This window comes from Oncorhynchus nerka, linkage group LG3 (genome assembly GCF_034236695.1).
Source record: "Oncorhynchus nerka isolate Pitt River linkage group LG3, Oner_Uvic_2.0, whole genome shotgun sequence".
Classification (NCBI taxonomy): domain Eukaryota; kingdom Metazoa; phylum Chordata; class Actinopteri; order Salmoniformes; family Salmonidae; genus Oncorhynchus; species Oncorhynchus nerka.
The window spans coordinates 58,674,218-58,691,832 of record NC_088398.1 but is presented as its reverse complement, the minus strand read 5'-3'; the positions used below and the strand labels follow the sequence as shown (position 1 = coordinate 58,691,832).

Sequence of the window (17,615 nt, the reverse complement as noted above, 5' to 3'; positions counted from 1 at the left end):
TGCATGACACAAGTCATTTTTTCCAACAATTGTTTACAGACAGATTATTTCACTTATAATTCAATGTATCACAATTCCAGTGGGTCAGAAGTTACCATACACTATGTTGACTGTGCCTTTAATCAGCTTGGAAAATTCCAGAAAATGTGGATGTACCTGTGGATGTATTTCAAGGCCTACCTTCAAACTCAGTGCCTCTTTGCTTGACATCATAGGAAAATCAAAAGAAATCAGCCAAGACCTTAGAAAAAAATTGTAGACCTCCACAAGTCTTGTTCATCCTTGGGAGTAATTTCCAAACGCCTGAAGGTACCACGTACATCTGTACAAACAATAGTATAGTACCAAGTATAAACACCATGGGACCACGCAGCTGTCATACAGCTCAGGAAGGAGACACGTTCTGTCTCCTAGAGATCAACATACTTTCATGCGAAAAGTGCAAATCAATCCCAGAACAACAGCAAAGGACCTTGTGAAGATGCTGGAGGAAAAGTACAAAAGTATCTATATCCACAGTAAAACAAGTCCTATATCAACATAACCTGAAAGGCCGTTCAGCAAGGAAGAAGCCACTGCTCCAAAACCGCCATAAAAAAGCAAAACTACGGTTTGCACCTCTGGTCTGATGAAACAAAAATAGAACTGTTTGGCCATAATGACCATCGTTATGTTTGAAGGAAAAATGGGGAGGCTTGCAAACTGAATAACACCATCCCAACCGGGAAGCACGGGAAGGCAGAATCATGTTGTGGGGGTGCTTTGCTGCAGGAGGGACTGGTGCACTTCACAAAATAGATGGCATCATGAGGAAAGAAAATGCTGTAGATATATTGAAGCAACATCTCAAGACATCAGTTATTAAATAATTTTTTATTTTACCTTCATTTAACTAGGCAAGTCAGTTAAGAACAAATTCTTATTTTCAATGATGGCCTAGGAACAGTGGGTTAACTGCCTGTTCAGGGGCAGAACGACAGATTTGTACCTTGTCAGCTCCGTTTTTTTTCTCCGGTTACTAGTCCAATGCTCTAACCACTAGGCTACCCTGCCGCCCCAAAGCATAGCCAAATGGGTCTTCCTAATGGACAATGACCCAAAGCATACTTCCAAAGTTGTGGCAAAATGGCTTAAGGACAACAAAGTCAAGGTATTGGAGTGGCCATCACAAAGCCCTGACCTCAATCCTTTACAAAATGTGTGGGCAGAACTGAAAAAGTGTGTGCAAGCAAGGAGGCCTACAAACCTGACTCAGTTGCACCAGCTCTGTCAGGAGGAATGGGCCAAAATTCATCCAACTTATTGTGGGAAGCTTGTGGAAGGCTACCCGAAACGTTTGACCCAAGTTAAACAAAATGCAATGCTACCAAATACTAATTGAGTGTATGTAAACTTCATTCTCCCTACTATTATTCTGACATTTCACATTCTTAAAATAAAGTGGTGATCCTAACTGACCTAAAACAAGGAATTATTACTAGGATTAAATGTCAGAAATGGTGAAACTGAGTTTAAATGTATTTGGCTCAGGTGTATGTAAACTTCTGACTTCAACTGTATTTATCTCTCTCTCTTTCTTTTGATTCTACTTCATTTTGTAAGAAATTAATATGTTCAAAACTGTTTAACTATTGTCTTTGTCTCTCTTTGAGTTAACTACCAACCACATGTTATGGACTGCCGAGCTAGCTAGCTGTATCTTATGCTTTCAGTACTATATGCATCTTCTGATCCTTTGATTGGGTGGACAACATGTCAGTTCATGCTGCAAGAGATATGTTAGTTGATTGTTGATCATTGCTAGACAGCCATTTTCAATTCTGGCCATAGAATTTCAAGACGATTTAAGTCCAAACTGTTACTAGACCACTCAGAAACAGTCAGTGTAATTGTGTTTTATGTTATTGTCCTACTGAAAGGTGAATTTGTCTCCCAGTGTCTGGTGGAAAGAAGACTGAAGGTTTTCCTCTAGGATTTAGCCTGTGCTTAGCTGTATTCTGTTTCTTTATATCCCTCCAAAAATCTCCCTGGTCCTTGGCGATGACAAGCATACCCATAACAAACATACCCATAACATGATGCAACCACAGTTTAGGAATATGAAGTGGTGTGGTGTGTTGTGTTGGATTAGCCCCACACATGCTTTATTTTTCAGGACATAAAGTATAAAGTTTCTTTACCCTTTTTTAAACATTTTTTTTTTTTACAGTTTTACTTTAGTGCCTTATTGCAAAACAGGATGCATGTTTTGGAATATTTTTATTCTGTACAGGCTTCCTTTTTTTCATTCTGTCATTTAGGTTAGTATTGTGGACTAACTATGTTGTTGTTGATCCATTCTCAGTTTTCTCCTATCACAGCCATTAAACTAACTGTTGTAAAGTCACCATTGGCCTCTCCTCTCCAGCAACTGAGTTAGGAAGGACGCCTGTATCTTTGTAGTGACTGGGTGTATTGATACACCATCCAAAGTGTAATTAATAACTTCACCATGCTCAAAGGGATATTCAATGTCTGTTTATTCTTTGTATCTATACCCATTTAACAATAGGTGCCGCTTTTTGCGAGGCATTGTAAAAACCTTTTTGGTCTTTGTGGTTGAATCTGTGTTTGAAATGTACTACTTGACTGAGGGACCTTACAGATCATTGTATGTGTGGGGTATAAAGATGAGGTAGTCCTTCAAGAATCATCATAAAGCCTATTATTGCACAGTGTCCATGCAACTCATATGACTTGTTAAGCAAATTTTTACTCCTAAACGTATTTAGGCTTGCCATAAGGGGTTGAATACTTATTGACTCAAGACATTTCAACTTTCATTTTTAATTAATTTGACATTATGGGGTATTGTGTGTAGGTCTGTGACTCAACATCTACATTTGATCAATTTTAAATTCTGGCTGTAACTCAAAGAAATGTGGAAAAAGTCAAGGGGTGTGAATACTTTCTGATGATATTGTATCATGGTCCAAACACACCAACATAGTCGTGAAGAGGGCACGACAACGCCTCTTCCCCCTCAGGAGGCTGAAAATATTTGGCATGGGCCCTCAGACCCTCATAAAGTTCTATAGCTGCACCATTGAGAGCATCTTGCTTGGCTACATCATCGCTTGGTATAGCAACTTCTTGGCATTCAGCCACAACGCACTAGGGTAGTGCAGCCGGCCCAATACATTACTGGGGCCGAGCTCCCTGCCATCCAGGACCTATATACGAGGCGGTGTCAGAGGAAGGCCCTAAAAATGGTCAAAGACTCCAGCCACCCAAGTCATTGATTGTTCTGTCTGCTACCGCACGGCAAGCGGTACCAATGCACCAACTCTTGAACCAACAAGACCTGAAACGGCTTCTAACCCCAAGCCATAACTCAGCTGAATAATTAGTCCAGATAGATGTTTGGTTAACTATTTAACTATCAGTCCAGATTCTGACTCCTTAGTTTCCTAAACATGGTAGCCACTTGACTCTTCATTCCTCTTTTTACTCCTGTCAATTTAGAGTCTTAGACCCCTCACCCAGCTTCTCTCAATATGTGGAGGTGTGTAGGCTAGCCGAGTAAAGTCTACCCATGTTACAGTTTAGTCCTGTCAATTTACAGTTTCAATTGTGGACAGGTTGAGTTCTTCAAGTAGACTCGGCTTTACAGGGCAGGGTAATACTGTACACTAGGTGTTTGCTGAGGACAATAGTTTTTTTAATACAAATTATTTTCTGATTCTTTATGTGCAAGTGTAGCATGTAATGCTGATTTCATGATAAATGGTCTCTTCTTGTACCCCAGACAGACATGGAGTATGTTTTGGTCATGACACCAGCCAGACAATGTTTAATAAAACACTGAAACCAGATTTACAATCACAATTGAAAGGTCGTTAGCGTTTCATAGATTGATATATGTTTGTATGTTGTGTATGACGTCAAACCAGTGATGTATAGATCAACAGTTCAGTTTAGAAAAACCCAAAGCACCAAAAACGTCTGTTAGAAAGACGCTTTGTAAATCATCTTGCTACATCTGAGCTACAAAGCATGTGAAACATAAGCAAGCAATTCAAACTTTTTGTGAGAGAGAGATTACATGTAAACCAATCATTATTTCAATATCTCAATGTTGTCATCAATTACATGATATACTCTGTCCTCTAGGATTATTCTGCCGTTTCTTTGCATACTCCAAAAATATACCCTCTCTCCTCTCTTGTTCATTTTTCTCCTTTGAAATGTGTTTAATCATTTTGTAGGTGAACATTCATTGCAGCTGTAGCCAGATTACAAACTCGTTTGTGTTTCCTTTGAAAGAAATAAAGCTTAACAGAGCACCCCATCATATTAATGCAGTTTGGTATCTTAAAGACAGACATCCACTTCATCCAATGTGCAGTCTAGCTGCTAGATAAATATAGATATTTTGACTTTAGAGTGCTTCTGATAATTGTGCTTCCCAAATTGCAACCCATTCACCGGGCTCTGGTCAAAAGTAGTGCACTATATACAGTACCAGTCAAATGTTTGGACACACCTACTCATTCCAGAGTTTTTCTTTATTTTTATTATTTGCTACATTGTAGAATAATAGCGATTACATCAACACTACAAAATAACATATATGGAATCATGTAGTAAGCCAAAAAGTGTTAAATCAAAATACATTTTAGATTCTTCAAAGTAGCCACCCTTTGCCTTGATGATAGTTTTGCACACTCTTGGCATTCTCTCAACCATGAGGTAGTCACCTGGAATGCATTTAAATTAACAGATGTGCCTTCTTAAATTTTAATTTATGTCCTTCTTAATACATTTTAGACAATCAGTTGTGTTGTGACAAGGTAGGGGTGGTATACAGAAGATAGCCCTATTTGGTAAAAGACCCAGTCCATATTGTGGCAAGAACAGCTCAAATAAACAAAGAGAAACAACAGTCCATTGTTACTTTAAGACATGAAGGTCAGTCAATACGGAAAATGTAAATAACTTTTAAAGTTTCTTCAACTGCAGTCTGAAAAACCATCAATCGCGATGAGGAAACTGGCTCTCATGAGGGCCACCAAAGGAAAGGAAGACCCAGAGTTACCTCTGCTGCAGAGGATAAGTTCATTAGAGTTACCAGTCTCAGAAATTGCAGCCCAAATAAATGCTTCACAGAGTTCAAGTAACTGCGTAAATCAGGCCTTCATGGTCGGATTGCTGCAAAGAAACCACTACTAAAGGACACCAATAATAAAAGGAGAGACTTGCTTGGGCCAAGAAACACGAGCAATGGACATTAGTCCAGTGGAAATCTGTCCTTTGGTTTGATGAGTCCAAATTTGAGAGTTTTGGTTCCACCCGTCATATCTTTGTGAGACGCAGAGTATCTCCTCATGTGTGGTTCCCACTGTGAAGCATGGAGGAGGTATGATGATGTTTTGCTGGTGACACTGTCAATGATTTATTTAGAATTAAAGGCACACTTAACCAGCATGGCTACCAGGGCATTCTGCAGCGATACGCCATCCCATCTGGTTTGCAATTAGTGGGACTATCATTTGTTTTTCAACAGGACAATGACCCAAAATACACCTACAGCTTGTGTAAGGGCTATTTGACCAAAGAGAGTGATGGAGTGCTGCATCAGATGACCTGGCCTCCACAATCACCCGACTTCAACCCAATTGAGATGGTTTGGGAGGAGTTGGACCACAGAGTGAAGGAAAAACAGCCAACAAGTGGTCAGCATATGTGGGAATTCCTTCAAGACTGCTGTACAAGCATTCCAAGTGAAGCTGGTTGAGAGAATGCCAAGAGTGTGCAAAGCTGTCAAAGGCAAAGGATGGCTACTTTGAAGAATCTCAAATATTAAATATATTTATTTGTTTAACACTTTTTGGGTTACTACATGATTCCATTTGTGTTATTTCATAGTTTTGATGTCTTCAATATTATTCTACAATGTAGAAAATAGTAAAAAGAAAGAAACCCTTGAATGATTAGGTGTGTCCCAACATTTGACTGGTACTGTAGGTAGTAATAGGGTGCCATTTGGGATGCAGTCATTGTCACTCCTCCAGCAAAGTCCCATGCAAGGCTCCCAATCATTCTCCAACTGTATACCCACACATTTAGCACGGTTAAATGAAAATGTTGTTTGTGCAAAAAAAAGATTATGAAAACAAAGAATTAAACAAAAATAATACAAAACAAAGCAACAACTAAAAAATGATCTACATTCAGCTATGACTTATCTAAATTGTGACAATGGTTAAAAAATAAACGTGCAATAGTGCAATTTCTCAGTTTTCTGTCTGCAAACACTTTTCTTTCTATCTTGTCTCCATATGTCATCCCTTGGGGCTGCAAAATTTCTGTAACTTTCCCCAAATTCCCAGGTTTTCCATAAATCCTGGTTTAACGACTGCAGATTTCCTGCTTATTTCCTCATGATTCCCAAAATCTTCAAACCAAGATTTCTAGAAAACCTGGGAAGTTAGAGGAATTTTGCAACCCTGTCATCACTGCACGCGCCTTGGTTGATCAGTGGCGGGTCCTCCGCATATTGCTTCTCCCAGAGTTCCCCCGGCTCTGGTCCCTCAGTACCTGGTCCCAACGCCTCACCTTCCTCCCCATATGGTCCTTCCACTTCTGTGCAATGGAGCCTTCGATGAGCAGAAGCCTACATGTATGACAGACAGGTACAGTGCCTTCAGAAAGTACACACACCCCTTGACTTGTTTCACATTTTGTTGTGTTACAGACGGAATTTAAAATGTATTAAATTGAGATTTTGTGACAATGATCAATACCCCATAATGTCAGTGGAATTTTGTTTTTAGAAATGTTTACAAATGAATTAGAAATGAAAAGCTGAAATGTCTTGATTCAATAGTGTTCCACCCTTTTGTTATGGCAAGCCTAAATACATTCAGAAGTAGAAATAAGCTTAACAAGTCACATAATAAGTTGCATGGACACTGTGTGCAATAATAATTTTTAACATGATTTTAAAATGACTACCCCATCTCTGTACCCGACACATACAGATAATTGTAAAGGTCCCCGAGTTGAGCAGTGAATTAAGCACAGATTCAACCACAAAGACCAGGGAGTATTTTCCCTTCATATTCTCCAGAAGGGTGGTGGCTGCATCATGTTATGGGTATGCTTGTCATTGGCAAGGACTAGGGAGTTTTTTATGTTGATAAAAATAAACAGAATGGAGCTTAACACAGGCAAAAGCCTTTAGGAAAACCTGGTTCAGTCTGCTTTCCAACAGACACAGGGAAACTAATTCAACTTTCAGCAGGACAATAACCTAAAAGAACAAGACCAAATATACACGGTGGGTACAAAACATTAGGAACACATTCCTAATACTGAGTTGCACCCCCTTTTGCCCTCAGAACAGCCTCAATTAATTGGGTCTGTGTTGTCGTAATGTGTCAAGAATTACACAGGGATGCTGGCCCATGTTTACTCCAATGCTTCCCACAGTTGTGTCATTCCTTTTCCTCATTTAACTGTAAGATGTAAATATTGTGTTTTTTATTGTTCCTTGAGGCAGTTGCCATATACCTGTGATGTCCTTTGGGTGGTGGACCATTTTTGATACATATGGGACACTGTTGAGTGTGAACATTCCATCAGTGTTGCAGTTCTTGACACACTCAAATCAGCGTGCCTGGCAACTTCTACCTCCCTAAACCCTTCAATGGTTAATTCTGAAATCCATCTAGATAAACACAAGACACTGCAATAACCTTCACCCTCCACACTGCCGCACCTCACATAGTCAATTCTCTATCAGATACAAAGGTACCATACTCTGGAATTGTTATCTTCACATTGCCAAAACCTCAATAACTTCAAGTGAAGATTGGGGGTCAGCCTGATGAACCATACTACTCAGTAATCTCCTCCATATAGCCCAACTCTTACATCCACACACACATTTAAATAAAACATGTACCGTTTATTTGGATTTTTTGGGGGGATTGTTGATCAGTTCATTTGTACATTTGTGTTTAGCAGGTTTTGTTATTTTGTTTTAACAAGTCTTTTTTTATTTGTGTACTTATGTATTGTATATATTTTGGGTGTTTTCATATAAAGCCCTTGTCCTTCCAACCTGCACACCATTTTCTATTTGGTTTTCATCTGTATTGTTGTTTATCACTTTTCTTTGGTGCAAATAAATTAAACCTAAATTAAATACATTTTAATCCCACTTTTTAACACAACAACATTTTTAAAAAGCCAAGGGGTGTAAATACTTTCTAGAAGGCACTATAGGTGGCATGAGTTACAATGTGGTATGAACTACAATAGTCAACTATCCCATGAATAATTGTTGCTATTAGAGAGCCAGTAATATGACTGGCTCAAGACATACCTGGACCTCTCCTCATTCTCATAACCCATGATGATGTACTCGTCGTTGGCGGTGAGAGGAGGACAGGGACAGCCAGAGTTGTAGTGCAGTGTGACGGTATCACGAGGGATGTTAACAAAGGAAGACTTCAGGATGTCTTTGACCTCCACGATTGCACTCAAGTCATGATTCCTGTTTTTAATCTCCTTCACCCTTGCACGAATCACTGGGAAGAAAACATTCAACATGATTTTAGTTTGTTTGATTATTTTAAAGGATACTTTACATTTGAAGCCTACTTGTTTGACTGAACATATATGGGGCCGGTTTCCTGGAAACTAACTAAGCCTAGTCCAAGACTACTTTTGGAGGAGATTCCATTGAGAATGCTTTTTAGTCCAGGACTAGAAATGTAATCTGTGTCTAGAAAATCATCCTTCAGAGTTTTAGGACAATGATAAAATCATGCATTGTTATAATCAGCTTCTAAGTAACTACATCACTCTCATTCTATAATATGTTCCCACTCTTATGAACTGCAAAAATAATTGCCTATGAAAATCATTAAGAAAATTGTAAATATGTAATAGCTCACCATAGTTGTAATTATTCTTTAGGTAGGTCTTGAGACCCAGTTTAACTGACTTGCACTTGCAACGATCTGAAACAATAAATGAATAATGTGATACATTGTAGAACATCTGGGATTGAAATAGCCCTATAAATCTACACGTTTTTGAACAGCAAAATTACATTCTTGAAATTCATGTAATGAAAAACATGGTGAAAATCTACACCATATTCTAATATAATACTGTTCAGATTATTTTGCACTAAATTCAATAGCCAAACATAATTTTTAAGCTACATTTGCAGTATGTACTAACAGCTCCATGTAAAAGTATCCAAATGTTTGATGAAGCAAAGAAAATGTGATTATTATTTTACCATTGTTGGCTCCTTTACAGTTGACATTGTGAGAATCACTTGGAAAGTCAGGAGTTGATTCTGAATAAAACCAACTATGATGAGAACATTTTCACTCAATAACAGTATTAACTTCACAAGTAGCCTCTAATGTCATAGGCCAGTGTAGTTCCATTTTTTTTTGTCATTTTATAGTGGTAACATAATAAATGGTCATGTTTAATTCACAGAACATTCAAGGGCCACATGCATCTTACCAGGTGAGCATTTTGTGGGGTCCTGATAGTAAGGGTTGTCTAAGTAACAGACAGGAATAAAGTTTACTTATAAGCGGCTGCTGTAGAGAATTTTATAGACTACAGATATTCTCATCGTCATACTTTTTTCCTTTTATCTTTGTCTTTATTATGCGAGTTAGCCTGTATTTATTCACAATACCTATTTCAGAACTACGCTATGGAATCTTCATCATCATAATCCCCCATATCCTACCTGGTCCTTCTGCTTTTACAATGGCCTCAGGTGAGATACAGACTCCCCGGTCGTAGACTGGCAGATCCTCGCAGGCCAAGCTCTCTGGCCAGGTGTGATTATACCGTTTCATCACAGGTTCACAGCCGCATTTCGCACGCTCACACACCGACTTGCAGGGCTTGATAGGGTCGTGTTGGAAGTCAATCGTGCATATTGGGGCGTACATGGCGCACAGAAAGAACAGTAAATCTGTACTACACTGGGTGCCAAGAAGCCCTTCAAACTGCTCAATGGCCAGGACTGCGTTGGCCTGGGTGCTGTGGTGGAGGTGGTTGGGCATTTTCGTCATGTTCCAGGGCATGGACTTGCACAGAGGGATCCGAATGGGCTCACATGCCGCCGAAGACGCTCTGGGTATACTAAACAGACAGGTAACCGCGAGGAAGGAGACGAATAACTCGTGGGAAAACATGATCATCCTCAGTTATATGCTGACAGTTGGTTTAGGATAAACAATAAATCTAAATGCAATGTCTGGTTATGAAGTCGGAATGGATAAACTTAAACGCGTAATGAAATCCTAAAATATATAGCTAGCCTAAAGTTGTCTGTCTACCCGGACGTGTCTAAACTTTGCGTCACGTAAAAGGAAAGAGGTTCAAACGTCATCTTTTGTGCGTAAAACCAAAATAACCTATTTGATATCGAATTCCTCGTGGACGGTGAAGATTGATTTCGATTTCCAACTGTTTTGTTGCTTATTCCATTGGCGCGTGTGTGATCATATTGCGGGTGGGCTTGTGGCTCCACTCTCTCTATCTCCTCCTTCCCAGACTAGTTAGCACTGCAGTGAGTCTGCGGGACCAGCTTTTTTACCCTTTACAAATTTCCTCTATCATCATCATGCCTGTCTGACCCTCCTCCTACTCCTGATTCAAGCCAACACCAAGCAGGACTGGAGAACTTGCCCCATAGCCTTCTTTGAAAAACATGTACATTAGACTAGTTCTGGGATGGGCAACTGGCGGATCAATTTCCACACACGCAAATATATATATATACAGTACCAGTCAAAAGTTTGGACACACCTACTCATTCAAGCGTTTTTCTTTATTTTTGGACACACCTACTCATTCAAGGGGTTTTCTTTATTTTTGGACACAGCTACTCATTCAAGGGTTTTTCTTTATTTTTGGACACAGCTACTCATTCAAGGGTTGTACTATGTTCTACATTGTAGAATAATAGTGAAGACAACTATGAAATTACACATATGGAATCATGTAGTAACCAAAAAAGTAACCAGCATCACCTGCAATGATTTTCCCAACAGTTGAAGGAGTTCCCACATATGCTGAGCACTTGTTTGATGCTTTTCCTTCCCTCTGCCGTCCGACTCATCCAAACCATCTCAATTGGGTTGAGGTCGGATGATTGTGGAGGCCAGGTCATCTGATGCAGCACCATCACTCTCCTTCTTGGTCAAATAGGCCTTACACAGGCCAGACTGTTGGAAATTCATTGCAGGTGAAGCTGGTTGAGAGAATGCCAAGAGTGTGTAAAGCTGTCATCAACGCAAAGGGGGGCTATTTGAAGAATCTCCAATATAAAATATATTTTGATTTGTTTATCATTTCTTTGGTTACTACATGATTCCATATGTGCTATTTCATAGTTTTGATGTCTTCACTATTATTCTACAATGTAGAAAATAGTACAATAAAGAAAAACCCTTGAATGAGTAGGTGTTCTAAAAGTTTTGACCGGTAGTGTGTGTATTTTTACAGTGCATTCAGAAAGTATTCAGACCCCTTGACTTTTTCCACATTTTGTTACATTTCGTCCTTGTTCTACCATTTATTAAATACATGTTTCCCACATCAATCTACACACAATACCCCATAATGACAAAGCATAAACAGGTTTAAAAACAAACAAAACAGAAATACCTTATTTATATAAATATTCAGACCCCAGACCCTGCTATGAGACTCGAAATTGAGCTCAGGTGCATCCTGTTTTCATTGATCATCCTTGAGATGTTTCTACAACTTGATTGGAGTCCACCTGTGGTAAATTCAATTGATGGACATGATTTGGAAAGGCTGTCTATATAACACCTGTCTATATAAGGTCCCACAGTTGGCAGTGTATGTCAGAGCAAAAACCAAGCCAAGAGGTCGAAGATATTTTCAGCAGAGCTCTGAGACAGGATTGTGTCAAGGCACAGATTTGAGGAATTTTACATTTTTAAAATGTTACCTTTATTTAACTAGGCAAGTCAGTTAAGAACACATTCTTATTTACAATGATGGCCTAGGAACAGTGGGTTAACTGCCTTGTTCAGGGGCAGAACAACAGATTTTTACCTTGTCAGCTCAGAGACTCGATCTAGCAACATTTCGGTTACTGGCCCAATCCTCTAACCACTAGGAAGGGTACCAAAACATTTATGCAGCATTGAAGGTCCCCAAGAACACAGTGGCCTCCATCATTCTTAAATGGAAGAAGTTTGGAACCACCAAGACTCCTTCCTAGAGCTGACCACCCTGCCAACCTGAGCAATCGGGGGGCTTGGTCAGGGAGGTGACCAAGAACCCGATGGTTACTCTGACATGGCTCCAGAGTTCCTCTGTGGAGATGTGAAAATCTTGCAGAAAGACAACCATCTCTGCAGCACTCCACCTATCAGGCCTTTATGGTAGAGTGGCCAGACGAAAGCCACTCCTCAGTAAAAGGCACGACAGCCCACTTGGAGTTTGCCAAAAGGCACCTAAAGGACTCTCAGACCATGAGAAACAAGATTCTCTGCCAAGCGTCACGTCTGGAGGAAACCTGGCACCATCCCTACGGTGAAGCATGGTGGTGGCAGCATTATGCTGTGGGGATGTTTTTCAGCTGCAGGGACTGGGAGGATAGTTTGGATAGAGGGAAAGATGAATGAAGCAAAGTACAGAGAGATCCTTGATGAAAACCTGCTCCAGAGTGCTTAGGACCTCAGACTGGGGCGATGGTTCACCTTCCAACAGGACAACGACCCTAAGCATACAGCCAAGATAATGCAGGAGTGCCTTCGGGACAAGTCTCTGAATGTCCTTGAGTGACCCAGCCAGAGTGAACTTGATCCCGATCTAACATCTCTGGAGAGACCTGAAAATAGCTGTGCAGCGACACTCCCCATCCAACCTGACAGAGCTTGAGAGGATCTGCAGAAAATAATTTGGAGAATCTAAGAAAATACAGGTGTACCAATCTTGTAGCGTTAGACCCAGGAAGTCTCGAGGCTGAAATCGCTGCCAAAGGTGCTTGAACAAAGTACAGAGTAAAGGGTCTAAATACTTACGTAAATGTGATATTTCATTTATTTATTACAAAAAAATGTGTGTGTATATATATTTAACCTGTACTGAGTGCACAAAACATTGAGAACACCTTCCCAATGTTGAGTTGCTCCCCTCCCTTCTTTGCCCACACAACAGGTGGAAAGCGTTCCACAGGGATGCATGTTGATCCCAAAGTTTCCCACAGTTGTGTCAAGTTCCCTGGATGTCCTTTGGGGGGTGGACCAGTCTTGAATCACATGGGAAACTGTTGAGTATGAAAATCCCAGCAGCTTTGCAGTTCTTGACACAAACCAGTGCACCTGGCACCTACTACCATGCCACATTCAAAGGCACTTAAATATTTTGTCTTGCCCATTCACTCTCTGAATGGCACACATACACAATCCATGTCTCAATTGTTTCAAGGCTTAAAAATCTCCTCCCCTTCATCTACACTGATTGAAATGGAATTAACAAGTGACATCAATAAGGGATCATAGCTTTTACCTGGATTCACCTGGTCGGTCTATGTCATGGAAAGAGCAGGTGTCCTTAATGTTTTGTACACTCAGTGTACAAAGGTTCACTCAATTAGCACGTCAGCTAATATTTTTTCGATTGGTAAATTAGTCTAGCCAGCTATCTATACTTGTAGTAATGATGGTCGAATTACTGACTGGGGCCCACTTTAATTTTGTTAGTCACTAACTCAGATATCATAAAAAATGACAAATTGTGTTGATTGCAGCAAACCTGGTTTAAAACGGCATCATGTTCTATATTCCTCATTACAAAATGGGTATAATTGCAGGAAATTAACTCTAAAACTTATTTTTTCTTCTTTCCTCTCAATAAAGGGGGTTCTCTAAAGTGTTTTACTCACAAGTTGGGGGGTATGGATGTGTGGGTATGGATGTGGGTATGCAGACCCGCGAGCCACTGTGGCCCCTCTTGATGAGTTCAGATTTGTTGTGGCCCCCACACTCATCAAAGTTGCCCATCCCTGGTCTAGATAACCTAACTTATTTGAGTAAAGCGGCCTATACATTTTTATAGGAAGTAAACAATCATTCTGGCTATTATGAAGACATGGGGTGTGTCCGTAAATTCACTCTGGATTGTCAGAGAGCGCTCTGGGAGTTCGTAAATTCAGAGCGTTGTCAGATTGTCCGTTAGTAAATTCAGAGCGTTTCGCTCACTGAGCATTCAGAGAGCACATTGGACTCTTTGACAGTGGAGTAAGGGAAAGGGTAAGGAAAAGGGGGATACCTAGTCAGTTGTACAACTGAATTCCTTCACCTGAAATGCATCTTCTGCATAGGGTTGATCAGTGCGTTCTGACCTCATAACATCAGTCAAGCACCCAAGCTAACTGATTAAAATTGGCTTGAAAACCTTACTCTGACCATTTTCCTCACCCTGGCAGAGCTGATTAGGCTGTTTTCATGTGATCTAGAGCATTGGTGACTGTAACCGAGCTGCTGGCAACAATTTAATAAAAATTTTTTGCTGACATTTACTGACACCGGTCATATTCAACGGGCGTTGCGTGTTTGTAAATTCATCAGTTATTCTGCCCTCTGAGTGAATTTACGAACGCACTCATATTATGATGTACACAAGCAGCTTTAATCAAGCCTAATTATTAGCGTGAACTCAACACAATGATTACATTTACATTTAAGTCATTTAGCAGACGCTCTTATCCAGAGCGACTTACAAATTGATGCGTTCACCTTATGACATCCAGTGGAACAGCCACTTTACAATAGTGCATCTAAATCTTTTAAGGGGGGGTGAGAAGGATTACTTTATCCTATCCTAGGTATTCCTTAAAGAGGTGGGGTTTCAGGTGTCTCCGGAAGGTGGTGATTGACTCCGCTGTCCTGGCGTCGTGAGGGAGTTTGTTCCACCATTGGGGGGCCAGAGCAGCGAAACAGTTTTGACTGGGCTGAGCGGGAACTGTACTTCCTCAGTGGTAGGGAGGCGAGCAGGCCAGAGGTGGATGAACGCAGTGCCCTTGTTTGGGTGTAGGGCCTGATCAGAGCCTGGAGGTACTGAGGTGCCGTTCCCCTCACAGCTCCGTAGGCAAGCACCATGGTCTTGTAGCGGATGCGAGCTTCAACTGGAAGCCAGTGGAGGGAGCGGAGGAGCGGGGTGACGTGAGAGAACTTGGGAAGGTTGAACACCAGACGGGCTGCGGCGTTCTGGATGAGTTGTAGGGGTTTGAAAGAAGAGGTTGAGCTTGACCCAGTAGGAGAAATATGGATGTCAAAAACTTGTGAAATTGAATGGTCTTCTTGCCCAAGTAATGAGACACCCCGCATTGCTGCCAATGTGATAAGGATGCAACCAGGGCCGACGCAGCGGTTACTTATGTGCAGGACATAAAGTCTTTTGAACTGGTCATCCCAGACACCATCCAGAAAACCATTCTGGACTGCACTAATTTGGAGAGAAGGTGTGTTTTTGGAGAGAGATGGAAGTAGATGGACCCAACTCATTTAAATTCATACTTTGGGGTTCTTATCTTTGCTGGTGTTTTCAGATTAGAGGTCTACCGATTAATTAGGGCTGATTTCAAGTTTTCATAATCTGTATTTTTGGGCACCGATTTGCCGTTTTTTTTACACATTTAACTTCTTCGAGATAGGGGGCGCTCTTTTAATTTTTGGATAAAAAACGTTCTCGTTTTAAACAAGATATTTTCTCCAACACTTTGTTTTTGCATTATTTAAACCAAATTGAACATGTTTCATTATTTAGTTGAGGCGAAATCGATTTTATTGATGTATTATATCAAGTTAAAATAAGTGTTCATTCAGTATTGTTGTAATTGTCATTAGTACAAATACATTTGGAGAAAAAAAATGGGGGAAAAGAATTGACCGATTAATTGGTATCGGCTTTTTTTGGTACTCCAATAATCGGTATCTGCGTTGAAAAAAATCAGTCGGTCGACCTCTATTTCAGATCTAATGGAGAATCCCTGTGGGATGCAGAAACTGGCAGAGAGCTTTTCAGTGCAACAATGTCTCTGGAAAACATCCACATTATTTCCAGGATTATCCGCTTATTATCAGAGACATCAGACCAGCCCGGCGGCAGAGAGACAAGCTAGCTGCAATTAGGTGAGAGTGGGACAAGTGAGTGGACCGCCTTCCCCAGTTTTACAACTCTGGGCCCAACGTTACTGTTGATGAGCAGCTTTTGCCATTTAGGGGCCGCTGCCCCTTCAGGCAGTACATACTGTATAAACCCACAAAATATGGAATCAAGATCCGGGCTGCCTGTGCTGCTGCTTCATCATATGCGTGGAACATGCAAGTGTAAACAAGGAAGCCAGGCGGAGGAGCCCCTGAGACGAATCAGGGGATGCAAGTTGTCCTGAACTTGACACAGGAACTCCGTGGCCACAACATCACATTCGCTAACTTTTTTTTATTTTTATATACTTCGCACAAGCTGGGACAGGAGCACTTGCATTGTTAGGGACAGTACAGATGAGTGTTAATAGGCTCATTGGGTGTTGACCAGATTTAAGAACATGTTAAATATCATTATTTATAACATTTTTATTTAACTAGGCAAGTCAGTTAAGAACAAATTCTTATTTACAATGATGGCCTACTGGGAAACAGTGGGTTAACTGACTTGTTCAGATTTTTACCTTGTCAGCTCAGTGATTCGATATACTAAACAGTATACAATGGTCAGCATGGAGGATTTTAAAGGGATTGTTTACATTACAAGTTGACCAAGAGGTCATATAGGGTCAGATTGTTAAATAAGATCCAGTATTCACCATTTCAGTGTTCTCTATTTCAGAATGAACTGGATCCATGCAACATTAGGCCAAGTAAAGTGGAGCAAATTAGTCTTATGAAAGCTTTTTAACATACATTTTTGTTTAGTTTATCACACATACAGTAACAGTGGAATAGAGAGCAGATTTAAGGTTTAGATTTGTAGAAGATCAAAGGGACTTCTGATTGACCTTGCCAGCCATTATTAGAATGTTCATGTTTGTTCCTCGTCAAACTGGATCATGGATTGTGTGTGTGCACGCGCTCGTTCCTGTGATCATGTGACTGAGGGGTGTTTAACAACATGACCAGGGAAACATCAATGTGAGAGCTGCCTGCCAGGACTCTGTGTTCTCAGGCCATGGGAACACTTCCCCACTAATATTTTGACAGCAAAAAAAAATAAAAAAAATACACAAAACAACCAAGACCAATGTTGGCCTACGTACAAAAAAGGAAACTGTTACTAGGAAAGACCTTCAAGTTCTAAGCACTGAGAAGCAAACTCAATAACACATGACAATCAGGTCAGATGTGAGTCAATTTGCTGCCAATTGTGATAGCTAGAACTGTGGAAATTTCCCTAAACAAATGTCTCAAGTGGAAACACTCAAGTTAAAATTATTAGGCTAATCATAGCAAATCTGTGTGTGTGTGAGTATGTATGGTATTTTGTGTGCAGCTTATACCCTGAAGTTTATTCAAACATTTGAAACAAATGAAACTCTAGGCCAG

General features: G+C 40.4%; 1 protein-coding gene across 3 annotated transcripts; it reads right to left on the bottom strand.

Moving 5' to 3' along the window:
- Positions 1–3,799: 3,799 nt before the first annotated feature.
- On the bottom strand, positions 3,800–10,765 carry LOC115111489 (secreted frizzled-related protein 3-like). Of its 3 annotated transcripts, XM_029637593.2 has the most exons (6): positions 9,770–10,765; positions 9,535–9,573; positions 9,299–9,358; positions 8,946–9,011; positions 8,372–8,576; positions 3,800–6,655 (listed from the first exon to the last, which is right to left on the bottom strand). In XM_029637593.2, the coding sequence occupies exons 1-6, from the start codon at positions 10,227–10,229 to the stop codon at positions 6,517–6,519; spliced, it is 969 nt and encodes a 322-aa protein (XP_029493453.1). In that variant the 5' UTR covers positions 10,230–10,765; the 3' UTR covers positions 3,800–6,516. The 3 variants fall into 3 exon arrangements, with proteins under 3 accessions (XP_029493453.1, XP_029493464.1, XP_029493472.1); XM_029637604.2 differs by lacking the exon at positions 9,535–9,573; XM_029637612.2 differs by lacking the exons at positions 9,299–9,358; positions 9,535–9,573.
- Positions 10,766–17,615: the final 6,850 nt, after the last annotated feature.